Source organism: Tetrahymena thermophila (assembly GCF_000189635.1).
Source record: "Tetrahymena thermophila SB210 genomic scaffold scf_8254751, whole genome shotgun sequence".
NCBI lineage: Eukaryota > Ciliophora > Oligohymenophorea > Hymenostomatida > Tetrahymenidae > Tetrahymena > Tetrahymena thermophila.
The window spans coordinates 127738-145824 of NW_002476511.1; the positions used below are offsets into that span (position 1 = coordinate 127738).

Sequence of the window (18087 nt, forward strand, 5' to 3'; positions counted from 1 at the left end):
GCTCTAGAATTAGATTGAATGATTCTGAAACTTTCAATGATAAATGCTTGCTTATAACTTCGTTTTAACTTAAAAAATAAACTATAAAATGCTATCACTATTTGGTTCTAACTTTGGAGTTTACTCTTTTTAAATTAACCTATTTAACTATTGGCTATAAATCGCAGTTTAGTTTGCTTCTTTGTTTGTTTGTTAGTTAGTTAGCTAAAGAGTAGTGAATGAATAAGTGAGGAATATTAGCCTCTTTATTAGAGCTAAAAAATATCTATGTTTTTTTTTTTTTTAGTTAGGCTTAAATATTGATTTCTCTAAGCTAATTAGATTTTCTGCGGGATAATTGTCGCTTTATTATAAATCAAAATAAAATAGTATTCTGTGCACACACTGCATATTCCTATTAAATTTACTTTTTTCTCTAAGACTAATATTTTTAGTTTCTAATTTAAATGTCGCTTGTCTCTTTCATTCATTTATCGTTTGTCAGCTAATATGTAAATATCTCAATAACAACAAACATCTCCTACTTTCTTTCTTTCTTTATTTATTAAGTTAAATACTAATTCTCGCTTTCCAAAGTGTTTCAATTTAAACTGCACACACAAAACTTTATTTTACTATTTTAACTAAATAAGAGTGCCTGCCTACCTACCTTTCATTGTTTTATTTGCGCTCTTATTGTTTAGATTTATTTTTTATTTCTAGTTATATATTTGCTTAATTTAAATTTTTATTTCTATTATTTTCTGACTTCATAATTATTTTGAATTTCTAACTTTTCATTAATTTTATGAGAAAATTCTAACAAATATCTCAAAGCTAAAAGCTATTTTTCTTAAATATTTTGAAGTAGAAATGCATTAATTTGTAATTTTGCTTTTAAATAAAAATATTTTATTCAAATTAATTCAAAAATAGTTACAAAATTATTCTAAAATAAGAATTCCAATAAAAATTTTTTAAATTTATTGCTTGCTTATAAAAATAATTTGTATTTTGTTCTCAAACATTTAACAACTTTATTTTTTTGTTTGTTTCATTTTTTATTCGAAAGTTGATAAGTTAATTTTTTCATTTATTTACTACTTATTTTACAAAGAATATTTTAGCTTTAAGTGAATTAAAAACATTATTTATGGTATTTAGCTTATCTTAATAGTTTTAAAGATTTTTAATAAGATCTAATTTTTGTCTTCTACACTTAATTTTGAAACATAGTTTCAGCTTAAATAATCTAGATTTTATCTTTGATATTTTTAAAAACTCTCAAGAAAGTATCTTAGAATGTATTTTAAATAAATTTGTTAATTTTTGATTTTGAGGAAAATAAATAAATAAATATTGAATTTTCTAAAAATAATTAATACTTAAAATTATTTTATTTAATAATTTCTAAATAGTTTTTAAAAAAATATTTAAGAGCATATTTCTTTTAATATCTAAGAAAACAAACTTGTTTTAATAATAATTTTTATTAAAAATTTCAAATGAGTCTATATCTAGTTATACATGTTACAGCATGAATATAAAATGGTTGATAAAAATTTTAGACATTGTTTAACTTGAAAAGTTGATATTGGTAAAAAGTTGAACATTTTGCATATTTTAATGTAAACAATAAGCGTTTTACAGTAAAAGATATGGATTTGTTCTGCTAACCAAATATATAAACAATAAAAGAGTGCTCGTACTATTTTGTACTATTTTATCGAATATTTCAAATAAGATAAATTTATATTTTAAAATATAAAAATTTTTTTGTTTTTTTATCAGATAAAAAATTAAACAAATATTTTAGATTCATTTTAGAAATTGCTTAGATTTTCGAATGAGGAAGTTTGAGTTAGTTATTTACTTGTTTAGCTGAAATCTTTATAACTTAAAAAAGCAAAGAGAGAGAGAGAAGTACAAAAAGGTATTTTTTTTAATTAGGATAAAAGTTAGTAATTTGTTTATACATAGGATAAATTTATTAACTGCTGTAGATTAATTTGCTAAAATCTTCTAGTGAAGTAAGGATTTTCTTAGTATTTGCTGAAGACATGCTTACGTATGAAAGAATAATGGTTCTATATTTCATAGTGCGAAAGATAAATTAATTCCCTATTCAAGTAAATAAATATAAATAATAATAATATTCAAATGGATCTCATTTCAGATAAAATTACCTTATTTATTTAATTATGATTAAACATATATTCAATTCGTATTATAAGCAAAAAATCCCCCAATCTCTAAATTTATTAACCTATCTCTTTTTCTATCAGTCTATTTTTTTATTTTCCGATTAAGGCTCATAAAAATAATTAATTCAATGAATATATTCTAATTATTTTCAAGTTAGAATGTATTTTTTGTAATTTTTTATTTCTTAATCAGCCCCCACTTTTTACTTGTCATTTCATTAAATTTAAAAGAAAAAAAATTAATTTCTGCTTCTATCACAAGCGGTTTAAGACCTTCAGCATAAGACTTCTGTTTATAATTATTATTGTTTTAAAAAACATAAAACTTTGTAAATTCTCCTCAAAAAAAAAAAAAATCATCATCACAACTAATTCTTTTCAAAACTAAAGAATAATAAATAAATTTAAAGAAAGAAAGAAATAAACAAACAATTATTGATTAAATCTTCTATTCATAAATCAATCAATCAACCGTATTCATTACTCACATTCCCCCCACCAAACCTCGAGCAACTAACAACAACAACAATAAAAAAAACTATAACGTAAAGAAATTAATAACTGCACTTAAAGTCATATACATATGTTCCCATACGAAGTCATACTCCACGGTATAGCAGGGTCTGTCGCTGCTGTCATGTCAACCTGCTTACTCTTCCCTATCGACTAGATTAAGACCCACTTATAATTGAGGTAATTTAATTATTAATTTGTTTATTTGTTTGATATATTTTTGAATTGCTATTTCTTCTTTGCCTTTTTTCCCTTTAAGCTTGCTTGTCATTTATTACATTGAAGTTTCTTTCTTCATTTAATTATTTATTTATTGCATGTGTGATTTAGTTATATATCTTTGCATGTTTCTAAGATATTGTTTTAGACTCTAAGGTCGGATGTCTCGTTGTTGGATGTAACCTAGTTGCATGTTTGCACCAAAAACGAAACCATCTTTCAGTAGAGTTTATTCTCACATTCAAATAAATAAATTGTACTATTTCACTGTAGGACATTTCTCTTTTTCCCTTGTACATGTTTTCTTTTCCTTTCTCCTACAAAATATTTGAAATCAAATTACAAGCAGTTAAAAGCGGAATCTCATACATATTTTTATAAGGCCAATAACAGACAAACAAATAAATAATGAATAAAATAATCAATATTTTAACTTAATTTATATCAAATCTAGTGAAAAGAACAATAACGAAGAAGACACATCAATAACCACCACTATTAAAAAAATACATAAAACTAGCGGTATTCAAGGTACACTATTAGCAAGAAGAAAAAAGCTTCTTGTTTTTATATTTATAATTTATATAAAATCAGTATTTATGGCCATCATCGCATCAAGCATCGAAAGATGTTTGCTGTCATTCTTCTTTTTCTTCCCTTTTCTTTTCCCCATTTTTAAAAAATCGAAATTGAAAAATAAAATCTGAAATAAATACATATCAGAAAGACAATTCAAAATTTAGAAAAATTATTAAAATTAAATAAATAAAATTCTTAGCATCAAGAATATAACCTAGATAGAGATAGATTTTTATTTATTTTAACTCAAAACAGTATTTTTTCCTTTTAATTTATAATTACACCGTCTAAAATAATCTCTTTCAATTTTTGATAAAGAGTTAGGCCAAGTAAACAAAACAAACAAAAGCTACTTTGTCTATATTTTCAATAGTTATAGATTTATATAAAATAAATAATCTCAACTCTCTTTCACTCTTTCTTTCTCTTTCTCTTTTCCTATCAACTGCTTAACTAATATCTAGCTCAAAGAACACATGATAGCACTAGATATCAATCATTTCTACTCTCTGATTTCCTCAGAAAAATCTACCTTCATACATATATTTTTTTTATGTTTGATGTTGTAGCTATCTCTAATATAAAATTTTATCAATATGTAGCATTGTAACTAGTTATATATTTGATTTTCACATTCATTTTTATAATGAGCAAAGCTAGCTATCAATTACATAAACTTAGCAAACAAACAAGCAGCAGCAAACATAGATACAAACAAACAAGCAAATATCAGAGGTTGAATAAACCTTGCTACAGAATTTTTAAAATAATCAAATAAAATAAAAAAATCAACTCTCTTTTTAATGCTTTTCTTTCTCTTTCTCTCCCTCATTTAAACCTTTCATTTTATATGAAAATCTGTTTATTTATAACTTACTTAATTACTAAGTAATTGAGAATGAAATAACTTTCATAATAACTAACTAACTAAATAACTATTGCTTCATTAATTCTTTGCATTTAAATTAAAACTATTGTTTCTTTATACATTTTGTATAGAATTATGCAAACAAAATGCGCTATACAACAACCCCCAATTATAATGAATTTTGTACAAAGAATAAGTAACTAATTCATTTATATTCTTGCACGGAAACAACTATCTACATGATAAATAAATAAATTATGCATATTCTTTCTCTATATCCAAATTGTCTGTCTGTCTATAATTGTTGTTGCTGAGACCCTCTTTGCTGCTAAAACAAATAAATGTTAATTTTCTTTAATAACCTCTCGACAATCACTGAACAGAACTGTTAGTTAGTTCTTAGTCTTGTCTAATTTAGAATTTTAACCCCTATTTCACTGCTAACCAATAAATAAATAAATTAACTAAGCAGGGGATAAAAGAAGGCATTACTGAATGAGAATTCGAAAAAAACCAAATAATTATTGATATTAACCAATCAACCAACCTTTTCGATTGCTCATTCTTGCATGCCTGAGAGTTCATTTTTGTCGAGCCTGAGAGTTTGAAGAGGATCTGGGTCTCATTTTGCATAACTAAGTTACTAAATTAACAATCCATATTCTGTTATCAAAAACTTTAGTTCTGACAGTTTAAAAACATTTTGTTTTGTAATGCGCAATTCCCAAAAATTTCATTTTTTGTTAGCAAAAAAAGGAAATTCCTAACAAATGCAAAGGCGCTGATCACCAGCGCTGAAATAATTTAATCCTCCATCGTCTGGAGGATTGAATAACAATAGTTTGATAAAATTTTAATGCAGTTTAAGTGAAATAAACTCATTTTTTAAACATTTTTAAGAGAGATCATTTTAAATAATAATGCAAATTTTTACAGATGGCCAAAAATCTGAAATGAATTTTACTAACAAAACTACACACAATATCACATTAAAATTAACTTATTCTAATTTAAAAATAAAATAGGATTCTACAGAGGTATCATCCCAGTCATTTTTGGTAACATAGTCTCTCAATTCGTTTACTTCTTCTGGTAAACATTTCTTAATTTTTGCCCTAATACAAGCAAGCAAAGCTTAAATATTATATAGAGTTTATTTGTTTGGTAAATCTCTTACTTAAGTAATAGTCCACCAAAATACATTCATTCATTCATTTATTTACTCATTCACCCAAATAGTAGATTTAGAAAGAAACCACCAAAAAAACTCTATATAATAGAAAAGCAATTTTTATTCATGTAACTTTATACTAATTTCTTCTTAATTATGCATCAATAGGTATAATTTCTTGAAAATTGCCACTGGTACTTACTAATCCTCCATGCTTTAATACGCCAAGTGCTCCATGCTTGCTGGTTTAATTGCCTCCATTTGCACCAACCCCTTCTGGGTCCTCTAAACACGTATGCTTAAATCTAAAGGTGGTGTGATCACTGTTGCTATGCAAATGTATCAAGAAGATGGTTTAAAAGCATTCTTCAAAGGTCTCAGCACTTCCTTAATTTTAGTTACTAACCCCATCATCAACTACATGATCTACGAATCCTACAAGATCTGGGCTCAAAGTTTGTTCATTGACAGTAAGTATGATGCTCTCATTTTCTTCTTTGGTGGAGCTCTCGGTAAATTCTTTGCCACTGTTGCCACCTATCCTTACTAACTCCTTAGAACTAAAGCTCACGTACTTATAAATTCTTTCTTCTATTTCTTAATTAGAAAAAAATTAAAATTAATGCTTCATTCATGAAACCATTAAGAATTAACAAATAAATATCTTCCCACTCCCTCACTAACAAAACTATTAGTTTTTTTTCTACAAAAATTATTCCCAAATCTCCAATTTCAACTAACTAATTTCTCTTTGTTTATTAATAGATTGCCAAAGAATAAGGTTACCTTTAAATGATCAAGACCATTTACATTTAAGGTGGTATCCCAGCTTTCTTCAGAGGACTCCTCCCTAAGCTCTCTCAAACAGTCCTTGCCAATGCTTTCAACATTATGTTCTATGAACAAATCTTCAAATTATTAGAAAAGGCCATTATCATTTTACATGAAAACCAAGTCTATCATGAAAGTGCTAAAATTATTGTCCTTGCTGCTTTCTTATACATAGCTGCCAATTGGAAGATTAACCAAGAAGTAAAACCTGAAGCCAAGGAATAAAAGGAAGCAGTTAAGTCCTTTTGAAACTCTAAGATGATATAACAATCAACCAATCAATATATTACGAAATCTTGTATATCAAAACAACAACACACATATTTCATGAAAAATAACTCTCATTTAAATAAAAGCAAATTTTTTACAGTATAATTCAAAAAGCTTTACAATCAATCATATAAAAACATATAGACTAATAAATAAATAAAGGAACGAACGAATGAATAAATAAATAAAAGCATCTTAATAATTGGATCGTATAAGAAACCTAGACAAAAATTTACTCAATCATAAATAGTAATAAAATTAATAGTGTTACAGTATGAAATAAGCATTTCAAAATAAATAAAAAAACAAATACATAAATAAATGAATAAAATAACCAACTATTAACCAATTAATGAATAAATAAATTATTTATTTATTTAATTATTTACCATTTTAATTTAAACTGCAAGAATTTATTTTTCTCATTTATGAGTTAAACTCAAAAATGAATATCTCTCAAAAAAATCTTGCATATTAATATATAAAAACAAACATATATAAAAACCAATCTTGATTAGAAGACAGACCTTCATGTTTACTTTCGTAAAATTAAAAAGGTCACTCTTTTAACATTTATAAACTATTCAATTAAAAACTGCATCTAACCCTCACTAAAAATGTCTTACATCAATCAATCTATTTAAAATAAACTTGAAATATTTTGTCTTCTTTATATACAATTAATTTGTGTTGTTGTTTTATTATTAAGCCTATTTATCATTTCCAAAAAGTCATCTTTTTTATTTATTAATTTTAACATTATATTCTCCTGATTATTATCAAACTTACAAATAGCTAAAAAACTTTATTATTTAGATTAAAAAATATTAAATATATCTTGTGTGACACACTATATAATAAATTTATTATATCTATTTCATATTAATCTATTTATTATGTTTTTCTCTTAAATTATATCTTATTTTTTGCATATTAAAAACCTCTCTTTACTTTTTATAAATTAGATTTATTAGAACCTACCAGTCTATTTATCTATCTACATCATTTTAAATTTATTGCTCCCCGAATAACGTCTAATCTAATTTAAAAATAAAAAAGGTATTATAAATTAATTTATTCCTTCAACAATCAATGTAACAAGATCATGGATCTCATCATTTAAAATTTCTCCACTAAAGATATCCAAAAAAAAAATGAAAAAGTAGGAATTTAAAAAAGCAAATATTTTTAGCTTAAATTGAGCTACCAAACAAAATATTAACAAAAGTAGTATACTAAAGTTAAATTTTATCTATATCCACTCCCCAAAATAAATTTATATGTTTTAAACAGAAAACAGGAATCAATCAATATACGTAGAAAAACTTTATAATATTTAAAAGTTGAAATAACTTAAATAATCAACCAATCCTATGATATTCTTTTTTATGTCATTATTTAGGTGAATCACATTTAAAAATAATAAAATAAGCTAATAATTTCTTTGATTTTTAGTATAAAATCATAACTTATTTTTTCATTTAATATTTTTAAAAAAATAATTCTAAAATGTTTTAAAAAATTTTAATGATATTAAATATTATTTTGTTTTTTGTAAATATTATCTTAAAGTATTGTTCATAATTGATATTTTTTATTTCTTTATTATTGAATTTTTTATAATTCATTTATTTTTAAAAATAAAATTTTCACTTAAATTCCAACAAATTAAATTTATTTAATCATTTAAGCATGAAAAAAACTTCTTTGTTGTACAATTTTAATTTTTTAATTTATTTATTGATTTAGCTATTTATTTTCTAACAAAAATTTAAACTAAATAATATTCACTAAAATATTTTACTAATTAAAATAATTTATATTGAAATCTTATAAATTGTATAATTTTTAATAAAAAATAATTCAAAATATTTATTAATAAAAAATAATTTGCTTTTTATTATTGAATTTTTGTTTTTTAAATTCCATAGTCCTGAGTAAAAAACGAAATTTGAAGATTGCAGGCACAATAAGTGCTTAATTAAGTTATTTTTATGAATATATAAAACTTTTTATACATAATTTTAAATATAATATTATTATAATACTTTAATTTTATAAAAAAGTTTAATCAATTAAATATCCAGATTATGTTAATAATTTACTTAAAAAATTAATTAATTTTTATTCTAAAAATATTTTCTAATTCTGTAAATAAAAATAAAGAATAAAATAAATAAATAAATTACGTTATCAGGAGAAGAAGAAATGAATTAAATTATTTATATTTTATTTAAAATAAATATTATTAATAAATATTTAATATTTAAAGAGCAAAAAATATTAAAATTAATATAAATAAACTAATAAATTAAAAGTTACCCTTTTTTTATAGAAAATAGAAATAATTTTAAATAGAAAATGTAAAGGATTTAATTAGCTCAATAATTTCTAGTAATTATTTTAGCATACTAATTTATTTATTTATTTACCATTTTTAAAAACAACTTTAAAAAATATGTTTCAATTTTAATTAAATTTAAAGGATGTTAATAAAATAAAATGGATAATCCAAAACAAAACAAAATTTAAATATAATTTATACTATTTTATTAATCTGAACTTTCTAAAATTATATTCAAATTTCTATTTAACACTTTTGGAACCTTTATTTTTGGTAAATTTATGGATGTTACCTTATTTGTTAAAAAATAAATAAATAATCAGTATTTTCAATGGAGTATATTTTTTGAATAATTTATAAAAGAATGTTTCAAAATAGATCTACTATTAGAAGAAGATATTACAATTCTAGTTTCAAACAACTTTTGATTGAATTAAAAAAACTATTTTAATTATGAACATATTCAATATTTCAAACTATTATTTTTTTTAAATAAAAAATGGATAATTTTAACTCTAATTCAATCAACTATATTAATAAGAAATAATTTATTCATCCATTCATAAACTGTTGAATTATTTAAATTTCAGAATTTCTATTTATATTTTTAAGAATTCAAAGCACTAGCAAAAATAAAAAGCAATAAATAATTTGAATAACTCTTATTAAAACAGTCAGTTTTTTTTTTGAGTTATTAGTTTTTTGAATCAATTTTTGTTTTTTGAATTATTTAAAAATAGATAATTAAAAAAATAAATAAATAGGAGTTAAGAAAGCTAGCTAGCTTCTCGCTTAAAGAGTAGATAGAATTCAAAACATAAAAGATGTAAAGTAAAGGGCATGCAATACATAAAATAAATAAAAAATAAATTTACTAAAATAAAATAATAGCGTAAATATGCTTTGAAATGTTTTTATTTTATTTATTTATGGATTTATTCATTCATTGATTCATTATTATTTATTGGCTTTTGATTGCTTTATATAAATGGCATTTTTATGTAAAAAATTTATTTGGCAAATCAAAATAATAATCTAGTTAATTAATTTTTGTTTCTTTCATTTAGATTTCTTTTCTTATTATAATTCCATTTCTTGTTGTCTCTTTTTAAGCTTTGCGAAATCAGAATCGTCGTAGAGATTTTTATAAGCAGGCTTTGAAGAGTACTCGAAAACAATCTTGAGCATAAAAATAGTCCAATAGCAATGCATGAAGAAGAGAATGACTAATTAAACAAACATATAGTAATAGCAGTACTTGACAATATCCCTAATTATTTAAATAATAATACGTGTTAATTAATTTTCCTTTAAAAAAGTCAATAAATTTTGAATCTTTTTGCTTAGCTTACAGTATACGTAATACTTATAATATTATTCATTAATTTTTGTGTAATTGAGGCTAATTATTTGATAAAAACTGAAATCAAATAAATTTGAAAGATAATTAATTAATTCATTCATTTATTCTTTAGGGAGGGAGGGAGTTAAAAATAGGATCATACACATCAAATTTATTTGAATCAAATAAAGGCATTTTTATGCATGCAAATGCTTTGTTTATTAACTAAAAAAATTTTATTTATTTACCAAACACCCCAAGCAGGGTTGCCCATTACCTACCAGCAAGTATAGATGATGCAGCTAGGATAAACGAAGATACGAGAGACAATCCATACAATTAAAGCGCTTCCCATAATAGCGTAGAGGACATACCTGTTTTTGAACTTCATATCAGCGTAGAATCTGCCACCAGCGACGAAAATATCACCCATGTCGTGAATAATTAAAACCAAAACTGAAACATAAAGGAAGTTGTACATTCCGCTGTAGAAAATCAAACCGGCAGCCATGAAGTGATGAAGAGTGAATTCATAGAATTTAGAGTCTTCATGTCTTCTAAATAACACGAGTTCGAAGAAGGAGTATGTGTGGCAACCAAATTGAACTAAGTGATAAAATAAGACAACGTTGCTAGGAGGGAAATTAGGGTATTAAGAGAGAGCTCCACTGCAGGTACCATTACCACCAAATACGCTAGGCATGAAAATCTCATCTTTAAATGCGATCAAACTAAAAATCTAATTAATAAATAATAAAAAAATTAGATGATATTTTTAGTCTTATATTGGTGATATGAATCATATAACTAACTAACTATCAAAGTATCTCTTTATATATTTATTTATTTATTTGCAAATATTTAATTGCTAAAATTAATTAATTGATATTCTTTTTCAAATTTGACAACAATAGTTTAACCCTATTAAGATGGTGATAAATTGTTGTGGGATTATTTAATATATTTATGAAGAGCCTATATATTAATAACATTTGTTTGTTTTGTTGCTTATCTTTGATTGGAAAATGAAAGTCTATTTTTTCGCTCTATTATTGGCTGATTTTTATATGATTTTATAATTGATTTTTTTGTTTTACTGTAGTGCAAGAGTAATAAGTAGAATCTTGGATCCATTTGAGTATCTTGTTTGCACGGACTTCCTTTTAGGCGCCAACATATTTTTCATTTAGATTTCTAATGACCCAATCCTTAAGGCAGACTCTAAGTGTTTTTTTATAGCCCTTTTGATAGTTAAAAGTAGAATTCAGTATTGAAAAATGTATTTCTTGTTTAAATAATAAATAAGTTGCTATTTCTTTGTTTGTTTGTTTTAAATTGGTGGGTGCACGCACAAATTAGATAAATTAGCGACTTTCTGTTAATAATTATTGATTATAATATTCAAATTACAAATAAGAGGAAGACAACTAATATAGAAAGTATGTTATAGCTCCAGGGGATATTATAAATGTTTCTTTCTGCGCTATATTGACGGAACTAGATAACACTATTAATGAAGAATATGAAGATACTAATAATTATGTAGCAAAGGATTCTGAAAAAGTCTTCAAAATCCTTGATCACGAAAGTGTTTTTAAATAGCTTGAAAATGCCAGTAAGGGGAGCTGAATTCTTCTTCTCTTCATCTTCCTGTTCGCAAACAGAAGAAGGAGGACATGGATTTGCTTTGCTGATAGGGTCTTTCATTTATTTAGACTATTTAGAAATGAATGAAATTTATTACTTGTATTTTTCTAATATTTATTTTGCTTGTTTGTTTTTTTATATTTAAAAAATGCAAATAATGTTTGTTATTTTCTTTTTTCAAATTATTATCTTAATAAAAATTATTGAAGTTTTCTTTAGCTTTTCTTCCTCTTTTTTAATAATCAATCAATCAATCAATCAATCAAGAATCCATCCCTCAACTAGTCCTGCAAAAAAAAAAAACAAAACAAACAAACAAACTAAAATAAATGCAAGCGAGGAGTTAAGAAATCAATATTTCATCAGGTTATTTAACCAATAAATCCAATTTAAAATGATTAAAAATTTCATCCTCTTCTTCCCTTTCTCTTACAAGTAAAATTCTTAATGAAATAAATATAAAAATACTTAACTTATTGCTCAAAAACTCACCTCAGCTATTTATATCACATTTTATTCTCACAAACCACTCTTATTTACTTTAGAAGCTACATTTATTCCGCAAATTACGTATTTTTCAATTCTAATTTTTTGATAAAAAAGCTGATGAAAACAACAGGTTTATTTTCATTTTATTTCTTTTTTTGTACTTTGCCTATTGTTTTAATTAAGCTTTAAAAATAGAAAACTTTCTGATCAAAGAATATTAAATTACCGTACATTCCTCTATAACCTCAATGAATTAATAATATCATATAATATAATACAAGTAACCTTTAGATCTTATACCAAATTAACTCTAACAAATTTAAAAGCTGTATTACGTCAATAAATCAGTTCTAAAGATTAAACAAATCATCTTATTATTTATTTATTTAAACTAAATCAAATTATTCTTAGTTTTTTTCAAAACAAAACACATGATTTTACTTTTTTTTCAGCTTGCTTTATTTACACGATAAGCTTCGAGTGATCTACGAAAAGCAAAAACTTAAATTTTATAAAAATATTCAAATACTAAAATAAATTACAAATTTCATTTCAATTATACTAAGAAATAAATAAATAATTATTTAATTCTATTTGTTCAAACACAAAAATCTTATTTGATGAATTTATTTTTTAAAAATTATATTTTTATTTAAATTTTAATCAAATTTATTTATCATTTTCATGCAAAATATTCAATCGGTGTAAGCTTTTAATTATTATTTTATTTAAATATCTACGAATAGATTAATAAATTTTATTTCAATTACAATAAGGAGGCAATCAAACATATCTTTTTAGTACTTCATTAATGACTCCGTTTTAAATTCAACGCATATTAAATTATCAAAAACTGCTTTTATAATCTTTTAAAAACTTTTGTCTACAACAAAATAACTTTATTTTCAATAAAAATTTATTAACTTAAATCAATAAACCAATTGAAGGTTGTTAACTCAAAATTTTGAATTTCTTTGAACACATTCTTTTGTGTTTAATTTTTCAAAAAATTATACAACAAAATTTAAGCTAATTAGCTTTAAAACAATGACTTTGCCAGCTATTTCACTAAACTGATTGGTTGATAAAAGGTGAAAATGATAATTTTATACTGAAATATGGTTGTATTTGGAGTGTATAGTGTGTAATTGTTTATTTGTTTGTTTGTTTATGTGTATGTCAATCATAATATAATTTATTTTTTAAACAAATAGTGTTTTTATCTTATTTTTAATGTAAATCAAGCTGACGCAAATTAGGTCAATCCAAACTCTTCCAATTTGGAAAATTTCTTATTTTTTATTTAAAAATGAAAGAAATTTTTAAAAAAGATGATAAAAAAAGTAGAAAAAGTTAAACAAGATTGAATTAATTAATTATTCATACTTGAAATTTGAATGACAAAAAATAATTCCATAAAATAGAAAAAAAAACTCAACACAAAAGGCTAAAAATAAAAGCACCTAATAAATATGAAAAATATAAAACAGATGAGTTGTTGTAAACAGATCCTTCAATTAAAACTTGCTAATCTTAAGTAGAATCTAGCAAATAAGACTGAATTCCATTCTTAGACAAATAAAAATTTGATTTCTATATTTAGGGCAATAGTCGAGAATATGATTGATAGTTTACAGTGTGATTGTAATAGCCATTTGTATTTATTTCTTAAATCTAATCTTAAATATTGTTAGGCACAAAAGCATTAATAGCACAATTTTGTTAGCTTAAATCAACACTAAGAAAATATAAGTTACTACAGCTCGACTCACAGTCTTAGCCTTAACATGCATAATTCAAATTATCTGTGAGCATTTTATCATACAAACTTTTTGTTTAGTTACACTGTTCACTTTAATCTGATAACTGATCAAATAAAGTATCTACTATACTTGGAAATTGATTTCTTAGGTTTTCCATGCATTTCATTGACGAAACCAAATCATTATAGTAAGAATTAAAGCTATTTTAATCTAAATAAGCATCTGAGTTGCCTGCAAAATAATTTTGTATATTGTCCAACCCAGCACAAATTGAACACACTTAACCTCTATAAAATCTAATAGTTGTTTAGATTACTTGGATTTAGCATTATTTATATTAGCTCTTAAATATTTCGATCTCTTTAATACCAGTATCGCTTTTGTCAAGATCGTTTGGTTGATCACTGTTCTTAGCTCCACACAGATTGATTGAAAAACCAATATTCGATAGAATTTATCCATAAAATGAATTATATTTTTCCATTTCTGTGTATTTTGAAAAAGCTAGCTATTTCAACAAACCAACTAATTCAGCATCGCAGCAAGTTTGTTAACCAGCATATTAAGAGCAAATATCAAGATTATCAGAAGTTTTTGATGCAGATAAAGTTTTGAATAGAGTGAGTTTCTAGCTTAATTGCTAAAATAAATTTTGATTATATTTTTATTACTGCAGAATGATAAACTACAAACCATCCAAAGCAGGGTGGTTAATGCATTGTAAATTTTGCAAAATCTGACAAAATATGCTCATAAAATTTAATTAAATTAATACTAAAAAAACTAATTTCATTTTCATCCAAATCTTCTGCTTTTCAAAAAAGTCTTTTGATTGCTTATTTATTTAACAAACTCTTAAACTCTTCTTGAACGTCTCAAAAATTAATTTAAAAAAAAAATCCTTATAACTAGATTTAATTTTGATAATATCCACTAATTTTTTATTTAAATAGTTCTTCTTATTTTCAAATTCAATCATAAAATATTTTAAATCATTATTTATTTGACCAAACAATAACTTAATAAATATTTTTAATGTATTTATTTTTAAAACAAACATTTGCATTTTCATTATTTCAAAATTAAATATTGAATCTATCAAAATATTTAGTAAACTTATCATTCATTCATTTAACTAATTAAAATAATTTTTTTTTAATTTTAATTTACTAAAATATTCAATTAAAAAAAATATTATTTTATTGTTTAAATTTAACAAATTTTAGATTTATTATGCCATTTTGTTAGTAAGTAGTTTGTTAGTTAATTAGTTAGTTAGTTAGTTAGTTAGTTAGCTAGTTAAAAAGAAAAGCAAAAATTTTGTTTTTTATTAATAGATTTTTATCGATTTTGCAAATATTCACTTAAAAAACTTAAAAAGCAAACATAAATTTGAATTTTTAAATAAAGAAAAATTTACTAATTTAAAATAATAAAAACTTTGAATAATAATTATAAGAAAATACATATGAAAGCACATTTTATAACCTAAATTTTTATCTCGAAAAACTACAAATCGATATAGCATATTTAGGTAAAGAACATCTTTATATAAAGTATTTATAAAACAAAAATATGTTTAAAATTAAATCAAAGAAATTAAATGAGGTTATTTATAATAGTATGATAAATACAGTTTTTAAGCAAAAATATATTCATATAAATAAATTACTTTCTAGAAAATTCTTGTATAATTTTAAATAATATCTATCATATTTTTAGTTGTTTAAGATTGCATTTATTTATTTGTTTGATTGCATTCTTATCTTTTAAATTTTAATTTGTGATAAAATTTAGTGCCTTTAAATGATAGTTTTTGACTTTAAAAACAAGTATTTGAAGAGATTGGATAAATAAATAAATTAAATGAGTAATTACTTAATTAATTAATTGATTGATTAATAATAAATACATGTTTGGTTGGCAAAGTATAAAGATATTAATTAAATTAATTAAAAAACTTTTCAAAAAGCTATAAAATTAATCATTTTTAGATAATATATAAGGATGAGTCAGTTTTTGTAGAAATTTACTTAAGGGCTGAAGATGGGCAGCAATCTATTTTAACATAGATTATCTCAACAAAGAATGTTCTTGACCAACTAATTTTGGCGTTAGAGTATGGTATTGGATTGAATTATTCTAAAATGAAAGGTTTTCGCAATTTTATTTTATAAATTAACTAGATTAAAACCAATAATAGCAAAGCAGTGAAATAACATAAGTTGTTAATAATTAAGAGTAAAACTTCCAAAGAGATCAATAAAGAAAAGGTTTTAATTACTGGATTGCAGGTTTGGTTCCTCTTTTCTTGTTCTTAGAAGACTAGAGAAGGAAAAAGGAATAAATTAATTGCTTTTGGGGAAAAAACAACTTGAAAAAAAACAGAATTACTGGTAGAATAGCCTCAACTGAATATAATGCAAACGATCCTATTGAAGATAGACATGTGTGCAAGCAGTTAAAGAACATTGATGCTTATGTTTGTGCAGTTTTTGATGGCCATGGTGGCTGGTCTCTTTCAGAATATGCTAGCAAGTTGCTTATTGATGAAATTGATTTGCAACTTGATTAGCTTAAAAAGAAAGAGTACAAAAATGAAGAATAATACATATCAGAAGCTATAACTAAGGCCTACGAGTATATTGAAATATCTTTCTACGAGTTAGCAATTCAAGGAAGTATGCATGCATTCATTTATATTATTTTTACATTCTTATTTTCTCAAAAAGAGACCAGATAACATTTTAAAAGAATTTATTTAAATATTTGGTTTTTTTAACAATAAATAAATAAAACAATAAATTTTTATTCAAACAAAACTCTACTGAAAATCTATTAAAAAATTTATTAAAAAAAGAAAGAAAATTAAAAGAAAATAAAGTAATTTTGTTTAATTTATTGCTTTTTTAAAAATAGAAATTGCCAGACCTTTCAATGTAGGAAGTTGCGCTTTAGTGACTTTAATAAAGGATGACAAAGTTTATGCTGCAAACATTGGTGATTGCAAGGGAGTTATTATTAGTGAAAATGGTAAGGAATTTTAAGCTAGAAAAATTAACCATAAGCAAAATGCAAACTCAAAGAAGGAGTAAGATAGGTTAAAAAAAACCTTCCCTTCTGATTAGGATATAGTCATATGTAAAAGAAATAATTAATCTGCATGTTATGTTAAGGGAAGATTGATGCCTACAAGAGCATTTGGAGACTATCATTTAAAAATCAAAGACCACTTTAAGGGTAAAGGATAATTTAATGGACCATACATTACTGCAAAGCCAGAAATCCAGGTCCATTAATTAAAAAAAGAAGATAAATATATTGTAATGGCCTCTGATGGCTTGTGGGATGAAATGAATAAAGCCACTATTGCTAAAATCGCTTACGAAAATAAAAACGACAAATCAAAAATAGTTTCTTCGTTACTTAGCAGTGCTCTTTAGCACGCTGCAGATGAAAAAAAATTAACCCTCAAACAATTAGGTGATATTCCAGCTGGAGAGCGTAGAAGTTTGCATGATGACATCACTATTGTATGTGTTGAGTTAGATAAATAATCTAATTGATTAAATATTTATTATTGTTTAACTTACTTGAATCTATTTCTCAACTTCTTTAAATTTGTTTAAATTTAATAATTTACTTATTTATTTACTTCTAGTTTTATCAAATTAAAATATTTCCTCTAAAATTCAAATTATTAATAAATATTTTATTCAATAATGAATATTCTTATTTTTTTGGATTCACTTTCCATACTTTATAAAAATGAAAATCCACTTCAAATTTATATCTTTAATGTGAGTTTATCATTTTTATCCTGGATTGGAAAAATAATATATATACAAAGTTTCAGCAAGATAACGCA

At 23.6% G+C, this 18087-nt stretch overlaps 5 protein-coding genes across 5 annotated transcripts; 2 read left to right on the forward strand and 3 right to left on the reverse strand. All coding sequences in view use genetic code 6, as the record gives it.

Annotated features, from left to right (window-relative positions):
• Positions 1-2766: 2766 nt before the first annotated feature.
• TTHERM_00942940 (carrier protein) lies at positions 2767-6613 on the forward strand (the record flags this gene model as incomplete). Its single annotated transcript, XM_001031035.3, has 5 exons — positions 2767-2876; positions 3370-3446; positions 5388-5454; positions 5702-6104; positions 6299-6613. 5 exons carry the CDS (start codon positions 2767-2769, stop codon positions 6611-6613), a joined length of 972 nt encoding a protein of 323 aa, XP_001031035.3.
• Positions 6614-9564: 2951 nt separating this feature from the next.
• TTHERM_000942949 (transmembrane protein, putative) lies at positions 9565-9921 on the reverse strand (the record flags this gene model as incomplete). The annotated part of the gene is made up of 1 exon (XM_012796293.1): positions 9565-9921. The coding sequence occupies one exon, from the start codon at positions 9919-9921 to the stop codon at positions 9565-9567; it is 357 nt and encodes a 118-aa protein (XP_012651747.1).
• A 116-nt stretch (positions 9922-10037) lies between these two features.
• TTHERM_00942950 (LAG1 longevity assurance protein) lies at positions 10038-12027 on the reverse strand (the record flags this gene model as incomplete). The annotated part of the gene is made up of 4 exons (XM_001031036.2): positions 10038-10248; positions 10569-11059; positions 11418-11561; positions 11731-12027. The coding sequence occupies 4 exons, from the start codon at positions 12025-12027 to the stop codon at positions 10038-10040; spliced, it is 1143 nt and encodes a 380-aa protein (XP_001031036.2).
• A 1863-nt stretch (positions 12028-13890) lies between these two features.
• On the reverse strand, positions 13891-14973 carry TTHERM_00942960 (hypothetical protein; the record flags this gene model as incomplete). The annotated part of the gene is made up of 1 exon (XM_001031037.1): positions 13891-14973. The coding sequence occupies one exon, from the start codon at positions 14971-14973 to the stop codon at positions 13891-13893; it is 1083 nt and encodes a 360-aa protein (XP_001031037.1).
• A 1253-nt stretch (positions 14974-16226) lies between these two features.
• Positions 16227-17785, forward strand: TTHERM_00942970 (protein phosphatase 2C containing protein; the record flags this gene model as incomplete). The annotated part of the gene is made up of 3 exons (XM_001031038.2): positions 16227-16338; positions 16406-16900; positions 17139-17785. The coding sequence occupies 3 exons, from the start codon at positions 16227-16229 to the stop codon at positions 17783-17785; spliced, it is 1254 nt and encodes a 417-aa protein (XP_001031038.2).
• Between the last annotated feature and the right edge of the window lie 302 nt (positions 17786-18087).